This window comes from Porites lutea, chromosome 12 (assembly GCF_958299795.1).
Source record: "Porites lutea chromosome 12, jaPorLute2.1, whole genome shotgun sequence".
Lineage (NCBI taxonomy): Eukaryota > Metazoa > Cnidaria > Anthozoa > Scleractinia > Poritidae > Porites > Porites lutea.
Window position 1 is genome coordinate 5109232 of NC_133212.1, and position 16995 is coordinate 5126226.

A 16995-nucleotide genomic window follows, 5' to 3' on the forward strand; every position below is an offset into this window, starting at 1 on the left:
TCGTCCAGGCTTTTAAGGACAACGCTGACGTTGAACGATGAGGGAAGCAGGGTGAAATTGCCGTTTGTATCAGCAAAGGAAAAGTTGCCGGATATGTTTTGTGTTCTCAGCTCGTTTAGGATATTTAATCTGTCCCGTGGCGACTGTCCAGGAAGCGCCACAGAAAGCCAGTTACAAAAACGCTGAAAGGAAAAAAGACAGGATCTGTAAAAATCAAAAACCAAATACTGCAAGTAAATCCAACTACGTATTCAAATCTTTACAACAGATAACTTGCGGCCAGGCTGTCCTTCTTCCCTTCCCGCCGACGTTCGCGCTTTCCCTCCGAAAAAGAACGCCTGATCGCAAGTTATACAACAGAGAGCGTGAGAGACCATGAAAGACCGCGGGAGCAAAACAGTAGGTCGCGGGTAGCGCGCGACAAGATTATCATGTAGATGGCGCCCGAATCCGTTTTCGTGCGGGTGCCGCAATACACGATTCTCGATCATCTACGTAACCAGGAAATGAGACACGACTAGAAGCTTCCCTTTGAGCAGTGACAGCTTTAGTTATTAACCCTTTAAGCCCTCAAAGTGATCAACATCAAATTTCTCCTTGTAATATCGATACTTTGTAAAACTGAGTGGTCATGAGAATTACGGACATGATCAAGATGAATTTGATTGATATTTTATCAACTTCTCCCTACTACTTCTGTAGGAAATGAACAGGGGCAACAAATGAGAATTCAATTTTTGATCTTAGGGTTTAAAGGGTTAAGCACATACCTCTGGTATTGGCTGCTTCAGCATCTCAGTATAATTCAAAACATTCTTGTGGATCATGTCTGAATTATTTACCCACCAGTGGGCAAATTCCCTTATCCGAGTTATATCAGACAGCTCGTTTTTAACCTAAAAAGGGAAATAACACGAATAGGAGAAAAAAAAAGCTTAGAATTCCTGTTTCCATCAGCGTGACGATGATGATTATAAATTTGTGTTCTGGAATCCTTACAGGTTTACATTATGTAAACTAGAAGGTGTTTTACTAAAATGGCTTCAGTCAACACAACAAAACAGAATGCTGCGTTTCACGTTGTGGTCGTTCGGTGACGAAGTTTTCCCTTTCGCAAACAGTCGCTACCAATTTTAAGACACTTGGAAAATTTTTGACCTGTTATTGAGAGTGTTTCTATTAAAGAGAAACTGAAGAAGATCGCAACTCTGGGTCCAACCCGGACTTCTAACCTCTCTCCCTTAACACTGCATTACCACACCGACCCACCAAAATTCCGAAAAATTTAAGTACAAAAACTGCCATATTGTCTTTCCTAACTGATACATCAACAAGAGGTGACCCTAGCCCTTTCCGTTACTGTTAATGTAAAGTCAACTTGGGCTTCAACATCGCTCTTTCTAAGACTATTCAAAAATGTATAAATTGCCGTATTGTAACTTAATCCAGGGAATAATCTATCATGACTTAAGGCTTGATTACCAGTGGTGGCATCGAACGTTAAAAATGGCAACGACCGTTTACGAAAGGGAAATAGTGTTGTGAAATATTTTGAAAGTTATTTCCTGTCAGGCGAGTCGCAAACTAATTGCGCTCGTCTCGCCAAAGTTCGTATAGTTGTAGCCTTGTTAGCCGATCAGAAACGGATAAATATTTTGCATGAATAATGATAATTAATAATAATAATAATAATAATAATAATAATAATAATAATAATAATAAAACTTTTGTATAGCGTCTATATCATTAACTGTTCTAGGCGCTTATTATTACTGACTAATAAATATTAAAGTGTTCAAGTTTATTCATTCATTCTTCTCACCTGTTTTACGATATTCCGTGTCACATTGTTATCGGGGGTGTACAGGATCTTGCCTTTCAAGAACAAAGAAGCCAGTTGAACAAATCCCCTATCATACTGACCCTGTCCTGGGTTTCCGGTCACATTCCCCAGTGCTCGTACCATTTTGCCTACGTAACAGTTACATTGTGCAGCCTCTGTAAACAAATCAACAATACTCACATTAAAGATCATGAGCAACTGTGTTGGTACAACGTAGGCACAATATTGAAACAATATAGGAAGACCTTACTTGGGCCCGTTATTGGCCAAACTTATTATGCATCACGAAAAGGTTGGATTAACATGGGTATTCTAAACAAGTTGCGTCTTAAAGCTCGGTTTCCGTAGAATCGTTCGGACATCCTCGTTCCCTCGCTTTTTTGGCACAACAGGGGGACGATCTGACGATTTTGTGGAAGTCACCTATATTCATGCTTCAGTTCCATCCCATTTCGACCCTTATAAGGTAATCCAATCCTAGATAGTCTTGGATTCTGGATTCCATGCAACCTGCGAAAACAGCCGTTTCTTCCCGCTCTTCGCCGCTGGTGACGTTTCCCTCGGAGGAACGTCTGCGTCTCAGCGGCAGAAATTCCATACTGATGACGTAAATCAGTGTTTACATAATAAATCCGGTAGTCATGGGGTTCCAAATGCAAATTGTTCAATTTTACGTTTCTCCCAGTCGATTTTGGTAAGAATGTTGTGTTCATCTGCGAACGAGCTCCAGCAAAACTAAAATGCTCAAATTCCACAAATATTGACCGTTTTGTTAGAGATTCATCGCGTTTACATTTGACCTTTTTGGCCGTTTGTCCTTTGTCTGTCATTCGTAAACAATAGCTAAAACAATGTAACTGTTCCATCGACCAATCAGCGCTTCTGACCGGATTCCGGACAGATTTTACGTCATCAGTATGGAATTTCTGTCGCTGAGTCGCAGACGTTCCCCCGCGCGAAACGTCCCCAGCGGCGAAGAGCGAGGAGAAACGAATGTTTTCGCAGGCTAAAATTCATGCCGTGCATTCCGGATTCCAGGTACTGGATTCCCGATTCTTTGTCATTGGAACTTGGACCCAGGATCCATTTGTTATCCAGGGATTCCGGACTCTTTGAGCTGAATTCCAAATTCCAAAGCCCTGGATTCCAGATTCTAAACGAAAAAATTCCCGGATTCCGGAATCTAGATTACCTTACATGGGGCGAACGATTATATAAACCAAACATATCGCAAAACCTCACCAGCCTTATAGAAGCAGTAACGTGCGTGGCTGACTGAACTGTCAAAACAACAGCCTATCTGAAGGCACTGATCTTCAGTGACTCCTGGCCAGCCACAATCCACACGGTCAATGGGGGCAATCATCGCACAGGTGTCTGAAAAAAAGGAGGCAAAATTTTGTGAACACTCAAACAAAAACTACTGAGCAGTACTTTCCTATGGTACTATTTATTACGCTGTACAAGGTGTTTCTAAGTGTTGAGTCTGTGGAGGAAATCCCTAAGTGTTACCATTCAAATTAAATCAACTGAGCAGTTCTTTCCTTTGGTACTGTTTATTATGCTGTACAAGGTGGTTTTCACTTTTGAGTCTGTGGATAAAATCCTAAAGTGTGAGCTTTGTGGTGCTGTTTATTATGCTGTACGAGGTGGTTCTAACTTTTGAGTCTGTGGAGGAAATCCCTAAGTGTTACCATTCAAATGAAAGCCACTGAGCAGTACTTTCCTGTGGTATTGTTTATTATGCTGTACAAGGTGGTTTTCACTTTTGAGTCTGTGGATAAAATCCTAAAGTGTGAGCTTTGTGGTGCTGTTTATTATGCTGTACGAGGTGGTTCTAACTTTTGAGTCTGTGGAGGAAATCCCTAAGTGTTACCATTCAAATGAAAGCCACTGAGCAGTACTTTCCTGTGGTATTGTTTATTATGCTGTACAAGGTGGTTTTCACTTTTGAGTCTGTGGATAAAATCCTAAAGTGTGAGCTTTGTGGTGCTGTTTATTATGCTGTACAAGGTGGTTCTAACTTTTGAGTCTGTGGATGAAATCCTGAAGTGTGACCATTGAAATGAAAGCTACTGAGCGGTACTTTCCTGTGGTACTGTTCATTATGCTGTTCAAGGTGGTTCGTACATTTGAGTCTGTGCCGGGATGAAATCCTTCAGTGTGACATTTCATGAAAGCTACTGAGCATTACTTCGCTGTGGTACTGTCTATACTGGTTTACAAGCTCTCGCTGGCTTATGAGTTTGTGGATGAAATCTTTATGTTGGTAAATAAACTCCAGGTAAAAACCTACGTAAAAACTAAGCAGCTGAGAATGGATCTAAGTCATCCCTTACCTTTACGATCAGTCGTGTTGTAATTAAGCTGTGAGCACTGCTTCGGCCTTGGTTTGCCATCATCCGATCTGTTCTCGACATTGAATGAATTTAACATCCTTGTCATATTTTTGTATATTTCCATAGGGTCTTCGACTCCCAACATATCCCACGTCGAGTTAGGAAATCGACAAGCAGCTAACAAGCCCAGAGGTGCTCGTGCCATGCTTCGATTAAACACACCTCCGCCGTTTGCCCCATTGTTTCCACTGCCGCTACCAACTGATCTTCCGCAAATAGTGCCATAGACACTACCACGCCGTTGTACGAGATCTTGCATGAAATCGAGATAGTCCTCGGTGACTAGTTCAAATGATTGCAAGGCTTGTATCTGAAAGAGGATTTTTCAGTTAATAATCAGTAACAGACAGTTCCAGCAATCAAAACAGCGATGGCAACGAAAACGTCACTTGCAACGAGAATTCGTACTGTTCAATCTCGTTAAATTTGTCCAATGTAGGTGATTTTTTCTGGAGTTGTATTCTCAAGGGCCACAGCAAAATTAAGACAAAGAAAAATCTGAATACCATTGTTGTGTGTTGTTGTCCTTTATAAACGTGAAATTACGACGTTAAACGGCACCTGTTACTTTTTTCAAGTCAAGACGCGAGATTTCTATCCCGAAAAGACGACTCAATCGCAGAGGATTACCGGAAGTGTACAATCATTCACTTAAACTTTTCTCTTCTTGTACTGGTTCAAATTCATGCATTAAAACGTTTACAAGTGTATCTTTCTCAAAAAGCTTGAACAGTTCATATTTCTTCATCAAGTGTAAGGAATTAGGGAGCTTAAGAAACAATCACAGCGACGGCGTCACGTAAAAAGTAAATTCCGCTGTTTTAAATTTTATCACTCTTATTCCATATCGCTCAGTTTGTCAAAAGTTGGTGACTATTTCAAGAGGACTGTATCTAAATTCAGAAAAACGAAAAGGAAAACGCTTTCTTGCGCTCACATCCGCCATAAAACGTGCAATGAGGTCGGTCAGCGGTCAGCGATGATGATGGCCGCGTCTTTTGAAGCTGGCTAGTTTAGTCAATCTTGTTAAAGGGACATAATTAGTTTTACTATAATGTGCCCTTTTCCATTCCAATTTTTTTTTCTTATGTACACGTAGTTTAAACAACCTTGTACTAATTAATATTGTACAACTAATGTATTATCTATAGGATGGATTAAAAATAAAATACAAAACACAAAAAAAAAAAATTAGGAAGTTTCACGTCGTAGTCGTGCAACGACGACAAAGAAATGTACAAAAAGCGTGGTGCACGTGCAAAGATGTTGTTTTGCTAATCTCAGTTCTTGTTTTGTCGTTCTCGTTGCCATCGCCGTCGCCGTTGTCAACGAGCTTCAAGTTCTGTAAAATGTCGATACAGAGTATTCAATCAAGACGTGCAATGTAACTTACATCCTCACTCAGATTTGCTATGTCATCCTGTAAGGCCGTTAACAGCTTTGTCACATTTTCACTTGTCTGAAAAACACCAACAAAAACAACGTGTTGACAAAAAATACACATAATACACGAGTCATCTACAGGAAATAACATTCATTGCCGTCTGTATTCCCACCGGAATAACTGTTTTTTTTTCGTGCAAATGGTAAACGCTGATGATTTTCATTTGCCCACCCTACGAGAGATCTTCATTGCGTTCAAATTTTCGAGCCTTAAAAAATGTCCAAAAAGCATTAAATGATATTACACGAAAAGTTTGGTTGTACTCAATTCGCAGAACTAGGGAAACGCGGGCACTACCACGAATCTTTAGATTGTATGAAAAAAATCCCTACTTAAATTAAGCCATCCAAAAAAATTCTTGCCAAACTGTCCTGCCCAAAAAAATCCTGGAATCGAAAACTTTGAAACCCCCAAAAAATCCTTCGATCATTCCCATCACTTGAAATCCGGGGTACCCACCGCCCCTTTTCCTCCCCTCCCCTGGGCCTTAGCCCACCCTTCTGGATTTAATACTCAATCTTGTTTTCGCTGGTCAAACTGGTTTTTTCGAGTGCTAATATCCGTTTATTGATAAACTAATGGTAATAACTGTGCCCGTTGTAGCAAGCGCACGGCTATCAGGTCTTGGTTCAAAGTTATATTCTACTAAAATTGCGCACAGGCTCAACAAAGATCTCACTAGATTCATGCAGAATCCGGAATAAGGAGACACGTTACAAGCAGCGGCTTCAGTACTGAGACTCTTTTTCAAGTACGCCAAAAATCGAGCAAGCGTAAGAAAGGTTCTGCTGATAGGGGTCCATTTGCCTAAACCAATAACCGACCGGTTTGTACATGTAAATGACAAGCAACCTTTGGGAACAGCACTTCAATCAACTGACCCTGGATTACCAATTACCGAGGCATTCATGTGCAAAACAAGCCGCGCCGTGCCCAAAACACTAGGGATTTTAAGATCCAACGACGAGACAGCAAAGGGGAACGTCGTTGAAAAGTGAATTTGCGTTCTTTCAGTCTTTATCGCGATTATTTCTACTTACTTACTTTGTCAAATGTAGGCGAACCCTCCTGAAGTTGAATTCCATGCAAGGAACCATATCCAAGTTCAGAAAGAGAAATAAAATTTCGTCGTTGCTTGTTTACGTTCTCCACAAAACGCGTAATTAGCCATTTTCACGTCGTAGTCGTGCAAAAACGGCAAAGAATTGTACAAAAAAGTGTGATGCGCGTGCAAAGTTGTCGTTTGCTTATTAAACCCATTGTTTTTTTGTTGTTGTTGTTGTTTGTTTGTTTGTTTTTTGCTTTGTTTTGTTTTGTCTTTTTTTTTTGACGTACTCGTTGCGGTCCCGTCGTTGAATCTTAAAGTCCCTACTTGTTCCACCTCCTGAACATCAGAAAGACTTAGGGCCAGCACTTTACACGCAGTTAAACCAGTGTTCAACAAAACCGTATCCTACGCCATTTTCAGTTTGCCCAACGCTTTTATCTTTTAAAACACCATTTATAAAGTGTTAGACTTGCGACTCGACCTCACGAGTTTCTAAGGCCGCGAAGTGGCCGAGCAAGAAACAAACTCGCAGCATTTTATGGCATAGACTAGAAAAGCATTTACTTTCTTAAAATAACCCACTAAAGAAGAGATCTGAAGGTTTGCCTAGCCGCGACCTAAGTTAGACTTTGTTTAAATAACAAGACATCTGTAAAAATACATGTACCTTATTCATAAATAGCAAAATGCACGTTTTGCTTCAATTTTTGTTTCAAACTCATTATCATACATTGCCATACCCCCCAAAAAGGGGCAAATCAATTAAATTTAACCCGAAGGAAAAAGAAGCCACAAGATAATTATACATTGTTCTCTAGCGAGTATCAAGGAAGAGCGAAGATTGTTATTAAAATGTCACCTGATAGTCATTGACATTTGGCCACTGGAGCTGTCTTCTGAACTCGTCTCCCACGGCACCAAGCACTGAAACATTAAGCTTACATACGGCGGTCTTAACCTCTGCCACATTAGGTCCGTTCAAGATTTCTTGAAGATTCAGAGGAGAGTTGGGGTCACACATGATCTCTTTAACAGCTGCTCCATTTAATCCTCCTTCAGACTACAAAAGAAAATAATTACTGGCTCAAAACAAAAGGATGGCTTTAGTGATTAACATCAAATTTCTCCATGTAAAATAAAACTTTGCATAACAGAATGGTTGCAAGAATTTAGTAAATGATCACCCAAGATGAATCATGATGATCATAGTAGGGTACAAGTGGAAACCAGAGGTTCGTACCATTTACACAAACCAACCGGGTGAAAATTTGAGCATAAAAATTAAACTGTAAAATTTGAGATGGTGGAAGAACGACCCACTACAAAGAAGTCTATCTAATCAGCTGAACAGACTAGACTAGACACTGAAGTGTGGGGTCATAGAGGGTGTCCGTATTAAACGGGTTGAATTTAGAGTTAATGTTTAAAAGGACTTTCTTTCCCCGGCCCAGGGATAAAGCAAACCGTCTGTAATAATGAGGTGCCCATATTAAGCAGGTGTCTCTAAAGTGCGGTTTGACTATAGAACAATAATTGCAATTTGAGGTGATGTGTTACATCACCTGAAATCACAGGCCACCATTTCTGAAGCTTCCAAAATGGATGGGCATGAACCATTTGTTTTTCCACCTGGATATTCCGGTTTTCCCATGTAAATGCATGGTAAGTACTTCAGGCCTACCCTGTTCAACATAAAGTACTTCGCAAGGAATACATGTATGCCAACTCTCCCCGATTATCCGAGAGTCTCCAGAATAAAGCACCAATCTCCCGCTCAGCCGTATGGGAGATTTACATTGTATCTCCTGGACAAAATCAAATTTTGAATATTTATGTGATTTAGTTTGAAAATTAGCCCACTTTTTCCAAAATAGTATCATTTCTGGGGCATTTTTCCATTTATTTAGTCACTGACAAAGACTACTAATTCATCATTACATTGATGAATGCGAATTTTGATGGTACGTACTTCATGTAAGACTACATATAATGTCCTAAGCCATTCCCATGACTGTCAAAATTATTTTGAGGGCTGGGTCGATTTGTGGGGTGGGGGTTTATTAACATTCAGCAAGAGAGATAGTCTCCAGATTTTAGATCTCCAGAGGTTGACATCTCTGCGAATACATACTTGTAAAGAGTTGGCTAACAGCAACCAAAACAACAAATTGGCCTGTTGGTTTCCAGAGGATGAGCCAGGTAATGGTAACGAACCCAAAAGACTTCCTTGAGACCAAGGAACTGCACTCTGTGAAAGCTGTGACAAAGGCTGAATTATGGCCACAATCTGCCGACAGGAAATTAAAAAAAAAAAAAAAAAAAATAAGCAAACAAAAGTTTCAGTACAAGACTAAAAAATAAAGTAAAAGTAACATGTAACAATGTACACTGATCTTCAATCCATTTTAACGTCCAGGATTATTGACAAAAAAAAAGAATAAAGAATCAGTGATAATTACAAATTGATAATTGAATGTAAGATGATGGGTCTTCAAGAGCGTCAGTAAATCTCTTTTAACATGGCTGAGTTGAAAGCACCTATTTGCCGTCCTCTTCCCAAAATATTCAAATGCCAGCACTGTTACAGGACAAAATTAAATTAATTCAGGTTAAAATTTCTTAACTTAAGTTGATTCTCAATTTCCTTTGTCTCCTGGCTGTAATTATTCACATATTATTGGGGCTAGGAGACAAAGAAAACTGAGAATCAAGCTACCGGTAACTCAACTGAAAATTTTAACTTAAATTTCATTTTGACCTGTAAACACCTCCACATTATTGGACGAATGACCAGGTCAATGGAGAAATCTATTTTTTTTTTAACTAAAAAAATTGAAAACATTAAGTCTGTTGTATTGAGTCCTGAAATCTTAAAATAAAAGATGTGTCACTACCATTCAATATGCAAATACAATAATAAGTTACATGAGTATCTCTATGATAAGAGAAACTTTTGAAAAAAAATCATTTTTTACATTTATGACTCCCTCTTTTTATAAACTGCATAATAATTAAAATTTAATACAACTACCAACTCTTCAACATCTCAGGTACAACAATTTGATAATCAAGACAGCCACCCTTTCGTATAAAAAGAGTTTGTATCTGTTGTAAAAAAAACTTGATTTCCTGCTTCAACATAATCAAATTGTGTAGAACCTGAAAGTGGCTGGAACAAACCTTTTGCACATTGACAGTGCTATTATAGAGCTCCATCACTACTTTTGGACTAAGGTTCGTCGTGTCATAAAGAAACTTCTGAAAACCAGCAGGATCTTTGAGCAACTTGTTTAATGGCACATCTGCAACATTTTTTTAAAAAAAAATCATACATTAAGTTCAAAATTAAATTAATTTTTCACTTATGAAACAATACCGTAAACTTCCAATTGTAAATTAAGTTAAAAATCAAGTAAAAGTAACATGTAACAATGTACACTGATCTTCAATCCATTTTAACGTCCAGGATTATTGACAAAAAAAAGAATAAAGAATCAGTAATAATTACAAATTGATAATTGAATGTAAGACAATGGGTCTTCAAGAGTGTCAGTAAATCTCTTTTAACATGGCTGAGTTGAAAGCACCTATTTGCCGTCCTCTTCCCAAAATATTCAAATGCCAGCACTTTTACAGGACAAAATTAAATTAATTCAGGTTAAAATTTCGTAACTTAAGTTGATTCTCAATTTCCTTTGTCTCCTGGCTGTAATTATTCACAAATTATTGGGGCTAGGAGACAAAGAAAACTGAGAATCAACCTACCGGTAACTTAATTTAATTTATAAATTAAATTTTTACTTATGAAACAATACCGTAAACTTCCACTTTTAAGCCCTGGGCTTATATAACTTCAAAATGGGGGAGGGGGGGGGGGGGGGGGGGAGGCTGGGGCTTTATATACTGTATAACCAGACTAAACAAAAACATTTCAAGAAACAAACTACACAACAGTGGTGATGAAAACACGTTTTGAATTATTTCCTCCTTTTTTAACCTTCAAAACATCGTAAAAATATCAAATTCAATTTCTTTAAAAGCTAGAAGGGGGCTTATATCGGGGGAAACCTTAATAACCAGATGTATTTTGTTGGGTTTTTTTTTTCAGGCAGATAGGCCTATCGCTTAGGGAAAATGGTTTGAGTGCACTGATCTAAATAAAAACTGCAAAAAAATAAATCATTTTGAAAAAACCTCATACCTGACAAATTATAACTGCGCCATTGAATTGGCCTTGAAGAGTCCCCAAGCAGGTCATTCCAAGCTTGCTGGTCTGTCACAAATTTTCTATAGTCTTCATTTATTCTCAGAAGCCGCTCACTAAGAGTGCTGTTTGCCAGCAAAGGAAGGGAATCTTCAACTAATCGGCCAAAACTGTCAAGCAAGAACGAATTCACAGTGTTAATGAACTGAAGTTGAAGAGCTTTTCGCATTGTTACTTATGTGGAGTTACTATGCAGCAAATGCAAAAACTGTTCAACATCCAAAAGCTTGGGAACTAGTGACTGGGAAGTAGATTGGGGGACCTGTGGCTATCAGATTGTCAGGAAAATAACCATGGCAACCTGCAAACAGGTAGTTGTGTGGCTTAGACACATGTCCTGGTCTTAAGTGTGATTTGTCACCAGACAATAAACATTCCTGGAATATTTTCAGATGTTCAAAGTTTTCTGAGTTTGACAGTAAAAGACATGCTTACAGGTGTATTTCAAAGAGAAAGTTGAATAAAACCATGGCGTCATTAAAGAGGACTAGTGTCTTTCAGAAATGAGTTTCCTTTAGGAGACTTCAGGGTTCTCATATAGACAGCTAAAGTGTAAAAGTAGGCAACTTAAATAAATAAATAAAATACATAAATAATGATTTGGAGGTAGCACATCCACAAAGTGGTTCTTCGTCTACCTGATTCCTGGTCAAATTGGAATTTGGAAATGTTGGTTTTTGAGGAGAGGGGAAAACCAGAGTACCCGGAGAAAAAACTTCTTGGAGCGAAGGAGAGAACCAACAACAAACTCAACCCACATATGGCGTCAACACCAGGATTTGAACCCAGGCCACACTGTTTGGAGGCAAGCACTCTCACGACTGCACCATCTCTAAAGCAGCCTGGTAACCGAGTGCTGAAGGCAATTTCAGGCTTTCACTCTCTCACTTAACACTTTTCCCCAAAAAGTAGACAGCTCAAACCTCCAAGTAGCTGGTTTTTTAGCAGGCTACCAGCACTTAATGAGAAGCCTGGACTTAGAAATACGGCTTATCCCATACCTTGAAGCTCTAAGATTTGGTAATCCACTTGACAGCTCCAGGGGATCACTTGTCTTGGATCCTTTGAAATCACAGAGAAATGACCTTGCAAATGGAAAAATTCCAGCTGAAGGGAGCGCCCTTGGTCGATAAACACCTGAGAATGAAAGGAAACAAAATGGTGTGACTGTTGAAATATTAAATCCTTTTTCAATGGCTTAACACTACCACCCGATGAGCTTTTCACCTAAGACAAGAACAGGAGGGTATTTCCTTTACCCCTTGAAGTAAAATGGTGATTAGTTTGATGTAAGGCCCTGTTCGCACTACGCAATAATTATTTTGTTTGCTTTGCTAAAAAATCTGTCAACAGGAAGCCATTTCCAGTGTGAACAATTTTTTCTTAGAGACGCCGTCGAGAAAATTTGGAGGCCTATCTTTTTTTTGTTCATTAACAGCTAATTCTTCATCGGATCATCTTATTTCATGAATGTCCCAGTTATAGTACCTTTTATTAACTTTTTTGGTTACAAAAAAACTTTTCGGGGCTGCAGGTGTAAAAAAGGTTACACAAACGAAAAATTAGTAACTACAAAATTTTCGAATTTTTGCAAAAGCCAAACTCAATTTTTCGTCATAATGCAAACAGGGCCTTAGTCTCAAAAATGCCTTTGTTTTAATGCAAATGTAAAGTGTTAAGGCATAAAGCACTAATGAGGAAAATTATTGTATCTTTACAATACTGTAAATGGGACTGCCATTTCTACATGCAAGGTTCTTAATCATAACAAGCAGAGCGAGGGTCCATCCAAAGCCCCCTAAATAAAAACATCAGACCACAAATGTTTTTAAAATGTCATAAATGAACCACATTTTATTGACAACATGCGCAACAAAATACTTACTGTTAGGTATTCTTGTTGCTCCATAACCTTTCCGATTCCGCACAACCACAAGGATTATAAACAGAACAAGTGGCCACGCTATCTCCACAAGATTTCTTAACTAAAAATGCAAAGTTTAAAGTAAGTAGAATGTCCATGTAACAAAACTAGTTGGGGCATAATCTTGTATAACACTTTCAACTATTGACTTTTCTTATTCCTTGCACAAAGTACATTGTAGTTAATAAACCTTTTGCAGCTGAATTAAATAGGGTAGCCATATACCTTGCTATTAAAACTAAAGCTTACACGTGTTACTCCAAGATCTATTGCCCAGTGATATAATATTAAGGTGCTTTCTTCAAGTTCATACTAGGTATTTATACATGTAAATTAAAGGAAGGGTGGACTAAAAACTATGTGAAAATGGTATGGCAGAATCTGGATTTCTAACTTTTTGAATCCAAAACATGACTTCCTTTCCCAGTCAACCACTCGTACATTGTACATCCCCCTCCCCCCCACCCAGAGCGCTCAAGAGCAGTTTGGGTAAGGTATAACCCCGAGGCTTTCAAACACTGACCCTACTGAAGACAGAAATAATTCATTTTGCCCTCCAGTGTGGAGTAAAATACTCCAAACCGCTTCACTGACGATCAGTTTTTTCACATATAAAAACATTTGCAGGTATGTAAACAGGGCTCAAAAAAAGTCCCGTCTGGCCATCAAGGACAAGTAGATTTCCTGGTTGGACAAATAATATTTTAACTTCACTTGTTCAATGGGCAAGGGTAAGGGCACGTCATCTGGTAACTAAATCATTAGCTAAGACAAGCAAGCAATTGCCCTTGGCAAGCAAAATGTGGGAGCTGGCTACTTGTCCTTTGAACAAGCTGGAATTCAAGCTTTTTATAACAGCTGATCACAAGGTATTACATTTCTCATTCATGTTACAATAATTTCGTACGGGTGTCTTCAAGAATCATGTCATTTTGTTTTCAACGTTTTTTTTTTTAAATATTTATTTATTTTTGTAATTTCTTCAAACGATTTTAAGTAATATCTTATTGCAGTATTTAGAAAGTAAGTGTCTTCAAGACAATAAAAAATTAACCTCAATAGCCATCTTCCAGATATTACACCAAGTCATGAACAAGCAACCAATAAATGTAAGATTTATTTTTGGATTTCCAAATGTAACTAGGAACGTACATTGAGTGAACCAGTGAGTTATGGTTTAAAATCTACAAGAATCTGATAAAACATTAAGACACTACATGACTCTGAGGAAGTTGATCACAAAAGACAGCAAAAAGTTGTTAAAGAGCATGTTCAATACTATAAAAGTTCCTTCCTCTGAACCATGTACTTTACCTTGACGTGTTTCAAGTGTTTATAAAATTATTTAGACTATTGTCCACTAAGTCCGGACATGCGAATTTTCGAACCAATATTATTTCTTCATTTTAGATTGATTGTAATATTATGACAAAGCTTTTTTTTCTTTGATCAAAAATGGTAAATTTCTCTGGCACCATATTACAGTAACCAAGCAATCGTGAAGACTACAAAATATTTCTTGATACAGATCTTTTTCAGTCCACGCAAAAGTGTGCGGATGATGGGGTCGTTCGTTTACAGAGGGCTGATATGGACGTCAGAGAAAATGTTACGTCATCACCACATAAGAAGGATGCAATTTGAGCGGCGAAAACTCACATTGGTCTTCCTTTTGACAGAAAAAATAAAATTCTACAGCTTAAATAAAGTGGATAAGTCATTCTAAGCACGTGCTTTGATATACTTTTAAAGCGCGCTATGTCCCAAGGAAATCGACAAGCACTTTACGGACGAATTTATCGAGCTCACCAGACCTACATGTGAGAATTCTTCGAAATCATATCACGGAAACACGACCGGCTAAAGGAAAACAGAATGTTAAAATAGCATAGTGAAGTGATCTTGATTCTAGCATTAACGCTTAATTTTTACAAGTACACAAAGAAAAACGAGTTATCTTGTTTGCAAACCCGCGGAGATAAAAGCTCGCCCAGAGGAACGAACACCACAGGTACCGGTAGCAGCTGCTTCTTCTAGCTGATCGAGTCTACAAAGAAAACAAACTTTTCCACTTTTTTTTGCCACTGTAAGAACGGAATCGAATCGGCAGTCGTTTGCTGTACGCAAATTACATGGCAATTTAGAATTATGACGTATAATGACTAAATTAGACTTACGTGTTGGCGTTTTCGAAGCGAGAAGTTCTTCCACACGAGTAACTTGAGTTGGTAAAAGAATTTCATTGTGGAAGGGTCCTGAGTATTGTAACCAAAGGATTTTCGGCCAAAAACTGAAAATATAAGATACAATTGCTTTTAAGGGATCACCTTAGAAAACTGAAACTGAAAAAGCGACAAAATGAAAGCAAGATTTTCGATTTAGACTCACCTGGACTGAAGGGACGTAGCAGCCTTGACCGGACTTCAATTTTTTTTCGTCGAAATTTAATATTTCTTTTTCTCCATGCGCGCGTTCTTCAAAGATTCACAGTACCGACAACCGAGGTCTTCGACGATCTGTTTTTGTATGTTATCTGCCGAGCGATTAATGCGCGGATGTAAAAAAAAAACGTGGTATCAGCAGAAAGAACACCGTTCGACGTCTAAAAGCTCAGGTTTTCCTGTCCTTCTTTTAAGTCACAAAACGCATTTGTTTATCATGTAGACAGAGAAAGGACCTGGGTACTGCCATGGAACTGCCATGTCATTGGCACAATCATGACGTATGTTTGGCAAATAATCGTTCGAGCTCGGAAAATCGATTTTCTCGCAAGAACTGTATGCATTATTTCGTTGTCTTGCACAAAAGGGAATCACAGAAAGTGTATTTATGGAGTAAACTAAAGAAAATTGTCCCTTTTTGATGCTCATTTAGAAATTCCATCCAAATATTTTATCAACATTGCGCAAGGCCCGGGGGCCGAGTGAACAGCTAAATGACGTCAGCTTCGGTCAATAATCGTTAAAACTCGGAATGCTATCTACATTCGTAACCAGTCCTCCCCCTATGTTTTGCACGCCTGCCACTTTGAAACAGGTGCAGAGGAAATGAGCATATTTTCCTTTGTTTTTGTTGTTGAATAGTGGTTTAAAAGATTTCCAACACAGAAAATTGCTCGGAATACTTGAAAGGTAAGTTAATCTTATCCGTGTGAAATAATATTGATGATACAGCTGATACCAACGACAAAGATCACCCGAACCAGAAATTACTTGAAATCTCTGCTCTCTGGCGCCCAGCCGGAGTATGTCAACTGTTTATTTTACTTCATATTCTCCGTTTGTCTTCACATTAAATAATCTATAATTTAACCCCAATAATTACAGCTTAAATATTTAGGTGCCGTTTCGTGTTAATTAGAAAACCCATATGTGCGCATTAAAATAATGTCTAAGTAAAATTCTGATCAGTTTCGTCATCACTTAAGCTACCAATTGTCATTTTTTTTGCTACTCTTGCAAATATGTCACACAGCCGACCGATTAATCACACAGTGATATAAAAGTGCGCTTAAACCTTGTTTTAATGATGCAAAATCAAGTGAAATTTCTAATATAAATGTTTTATGAATTCATTTAAATCGATTGATAAATATAATGCTTTAATCTGTAGAAATCAGTTAAAAAGGACACGAAAAGAACCTTTAAATTCGTTTTTGTAAAATTTTAATTCGGTGCACAAGAACGCAGAGCTTAATATTTCCTTTCTGCTCTATGTTCCTTGTGTCAGAAAAAATAAGAAAAAACACCTTAGAAAAAAAACCCATAAAATTGTTTATTTGGAGTTATGAACAGTATTAAACACAGATCCCCTGCTGACATATTCATGAGTTTCCAAAACCAATGGAAAATACTTAATAACCAACAACAGAATCTTAAAAAAAGTTCTATTATCTTAACAGCTGGAATGTAATGTTTGGTTTTACAGTTTTCAAGACAAGCAAAAGTTTTTTTTTTCAGTGGCGGATCCAGGGGAGGGCTCCTCCCCCCCCTAATTTGTAAACCAAATGAGGCCCAAAGGCCGAAAAAAAAATTGTTTTGAGATTTGTTTTTGAACCATTTTGGTCTGAAATT

The 16995-nt window shown here is 38.2% G+C and overlaps 2 protein-coding genes across 5 annotated transcripts in view; both read right to left on the minus strand.

Moving 5' to 3' along the window:
- The window catches only part of LOC140921617 (phospholipid-transporting ATPase ABCA1-like), a 32282-nt gene extending 29042 nt beyond the window's left edge, over positions 1-3240 (minus strand). For 3 of the 4 annotated variants that reach the window (XM_073371625.1, XM_073371623.1, XM_073371622.1), the window contains exons 1-4: positions 3086-3240; positions 1823-1998; positions 771-896; positions 1-182 (exon numbers count right to left, since the gene is read on the minus strand). The exon at positions 1-182 is cut by the window's left edge and continues 122 nt beyond it. In XM_073371625.1, coding sequence (XP_073227726.1) covers positions 1-182; positions 771-896; positions 1823-1998; positions 3086-3209 — 608 coding nt within the window. In that variant the 5' untranslated portion in view covers positions 3210-3240. The remainder of the gene's footprint in view (positions 183-770; positions 897-1822; positions 1999-3085) is intronic. The other variant, XM_073371624.1, reaches the window with a different exon arrangement.
- A 916-nt stretch (positions 3241-4156) lies between these two features.
- Positions 4157-15240, minus strand: LOC140921953 (ATP-binding cassette sub-family A member 2-like). Its single transcript, XM_073371966.1, has 9 exons — positions 15100-15240; positions 12884-12983; positions 12000-12135; positions 10936-11108; positions 9915-10036; positions 8866-9021; positions 7594-7794; positions 5636-5701; positions 4157-4552 (listed from the first exon to the last, which is right to left on the minus strand). The coding sequence occupies exons 1-9, from the start codon at positions 15163-15165 to the stop codon at positions 4172-4174; spliced, it is 1401 nt and encodes a 466-aa protein (XP_073228067.1). The 5' UTR covers positions 15166-15240; the 3' UTR covers positions 4157-4171.
- Between the last annotated feature and the right edge of the window lie 1755 nt (positions 15241-16995).

Bases quoted from the DNA above. Each gene is read 5' to 3' on its own strand.
- LOC140921953 (XM_073371966.1), bottom strand. From the start codon at position 15,165: ATGAAATTCTTTTACCAACTCAAGTTACTCGTGTGGAAGAACTTCTCG. The intron at 12,984-15,099 runs GTAAGTCTAATT...TTGCATTTTTAG, and splicing joins CGCTTCGAAAACGCCAACAC to TTAAGAAATCTTGTGGAGAT. The intron at 4,553-5,635 runs GTAAGTTACATT...ATCCTCTTTCAG, and splicing joins TAGCAAATCTGAGTGAGGAT to ATACAAGCCTTGCAATCATT.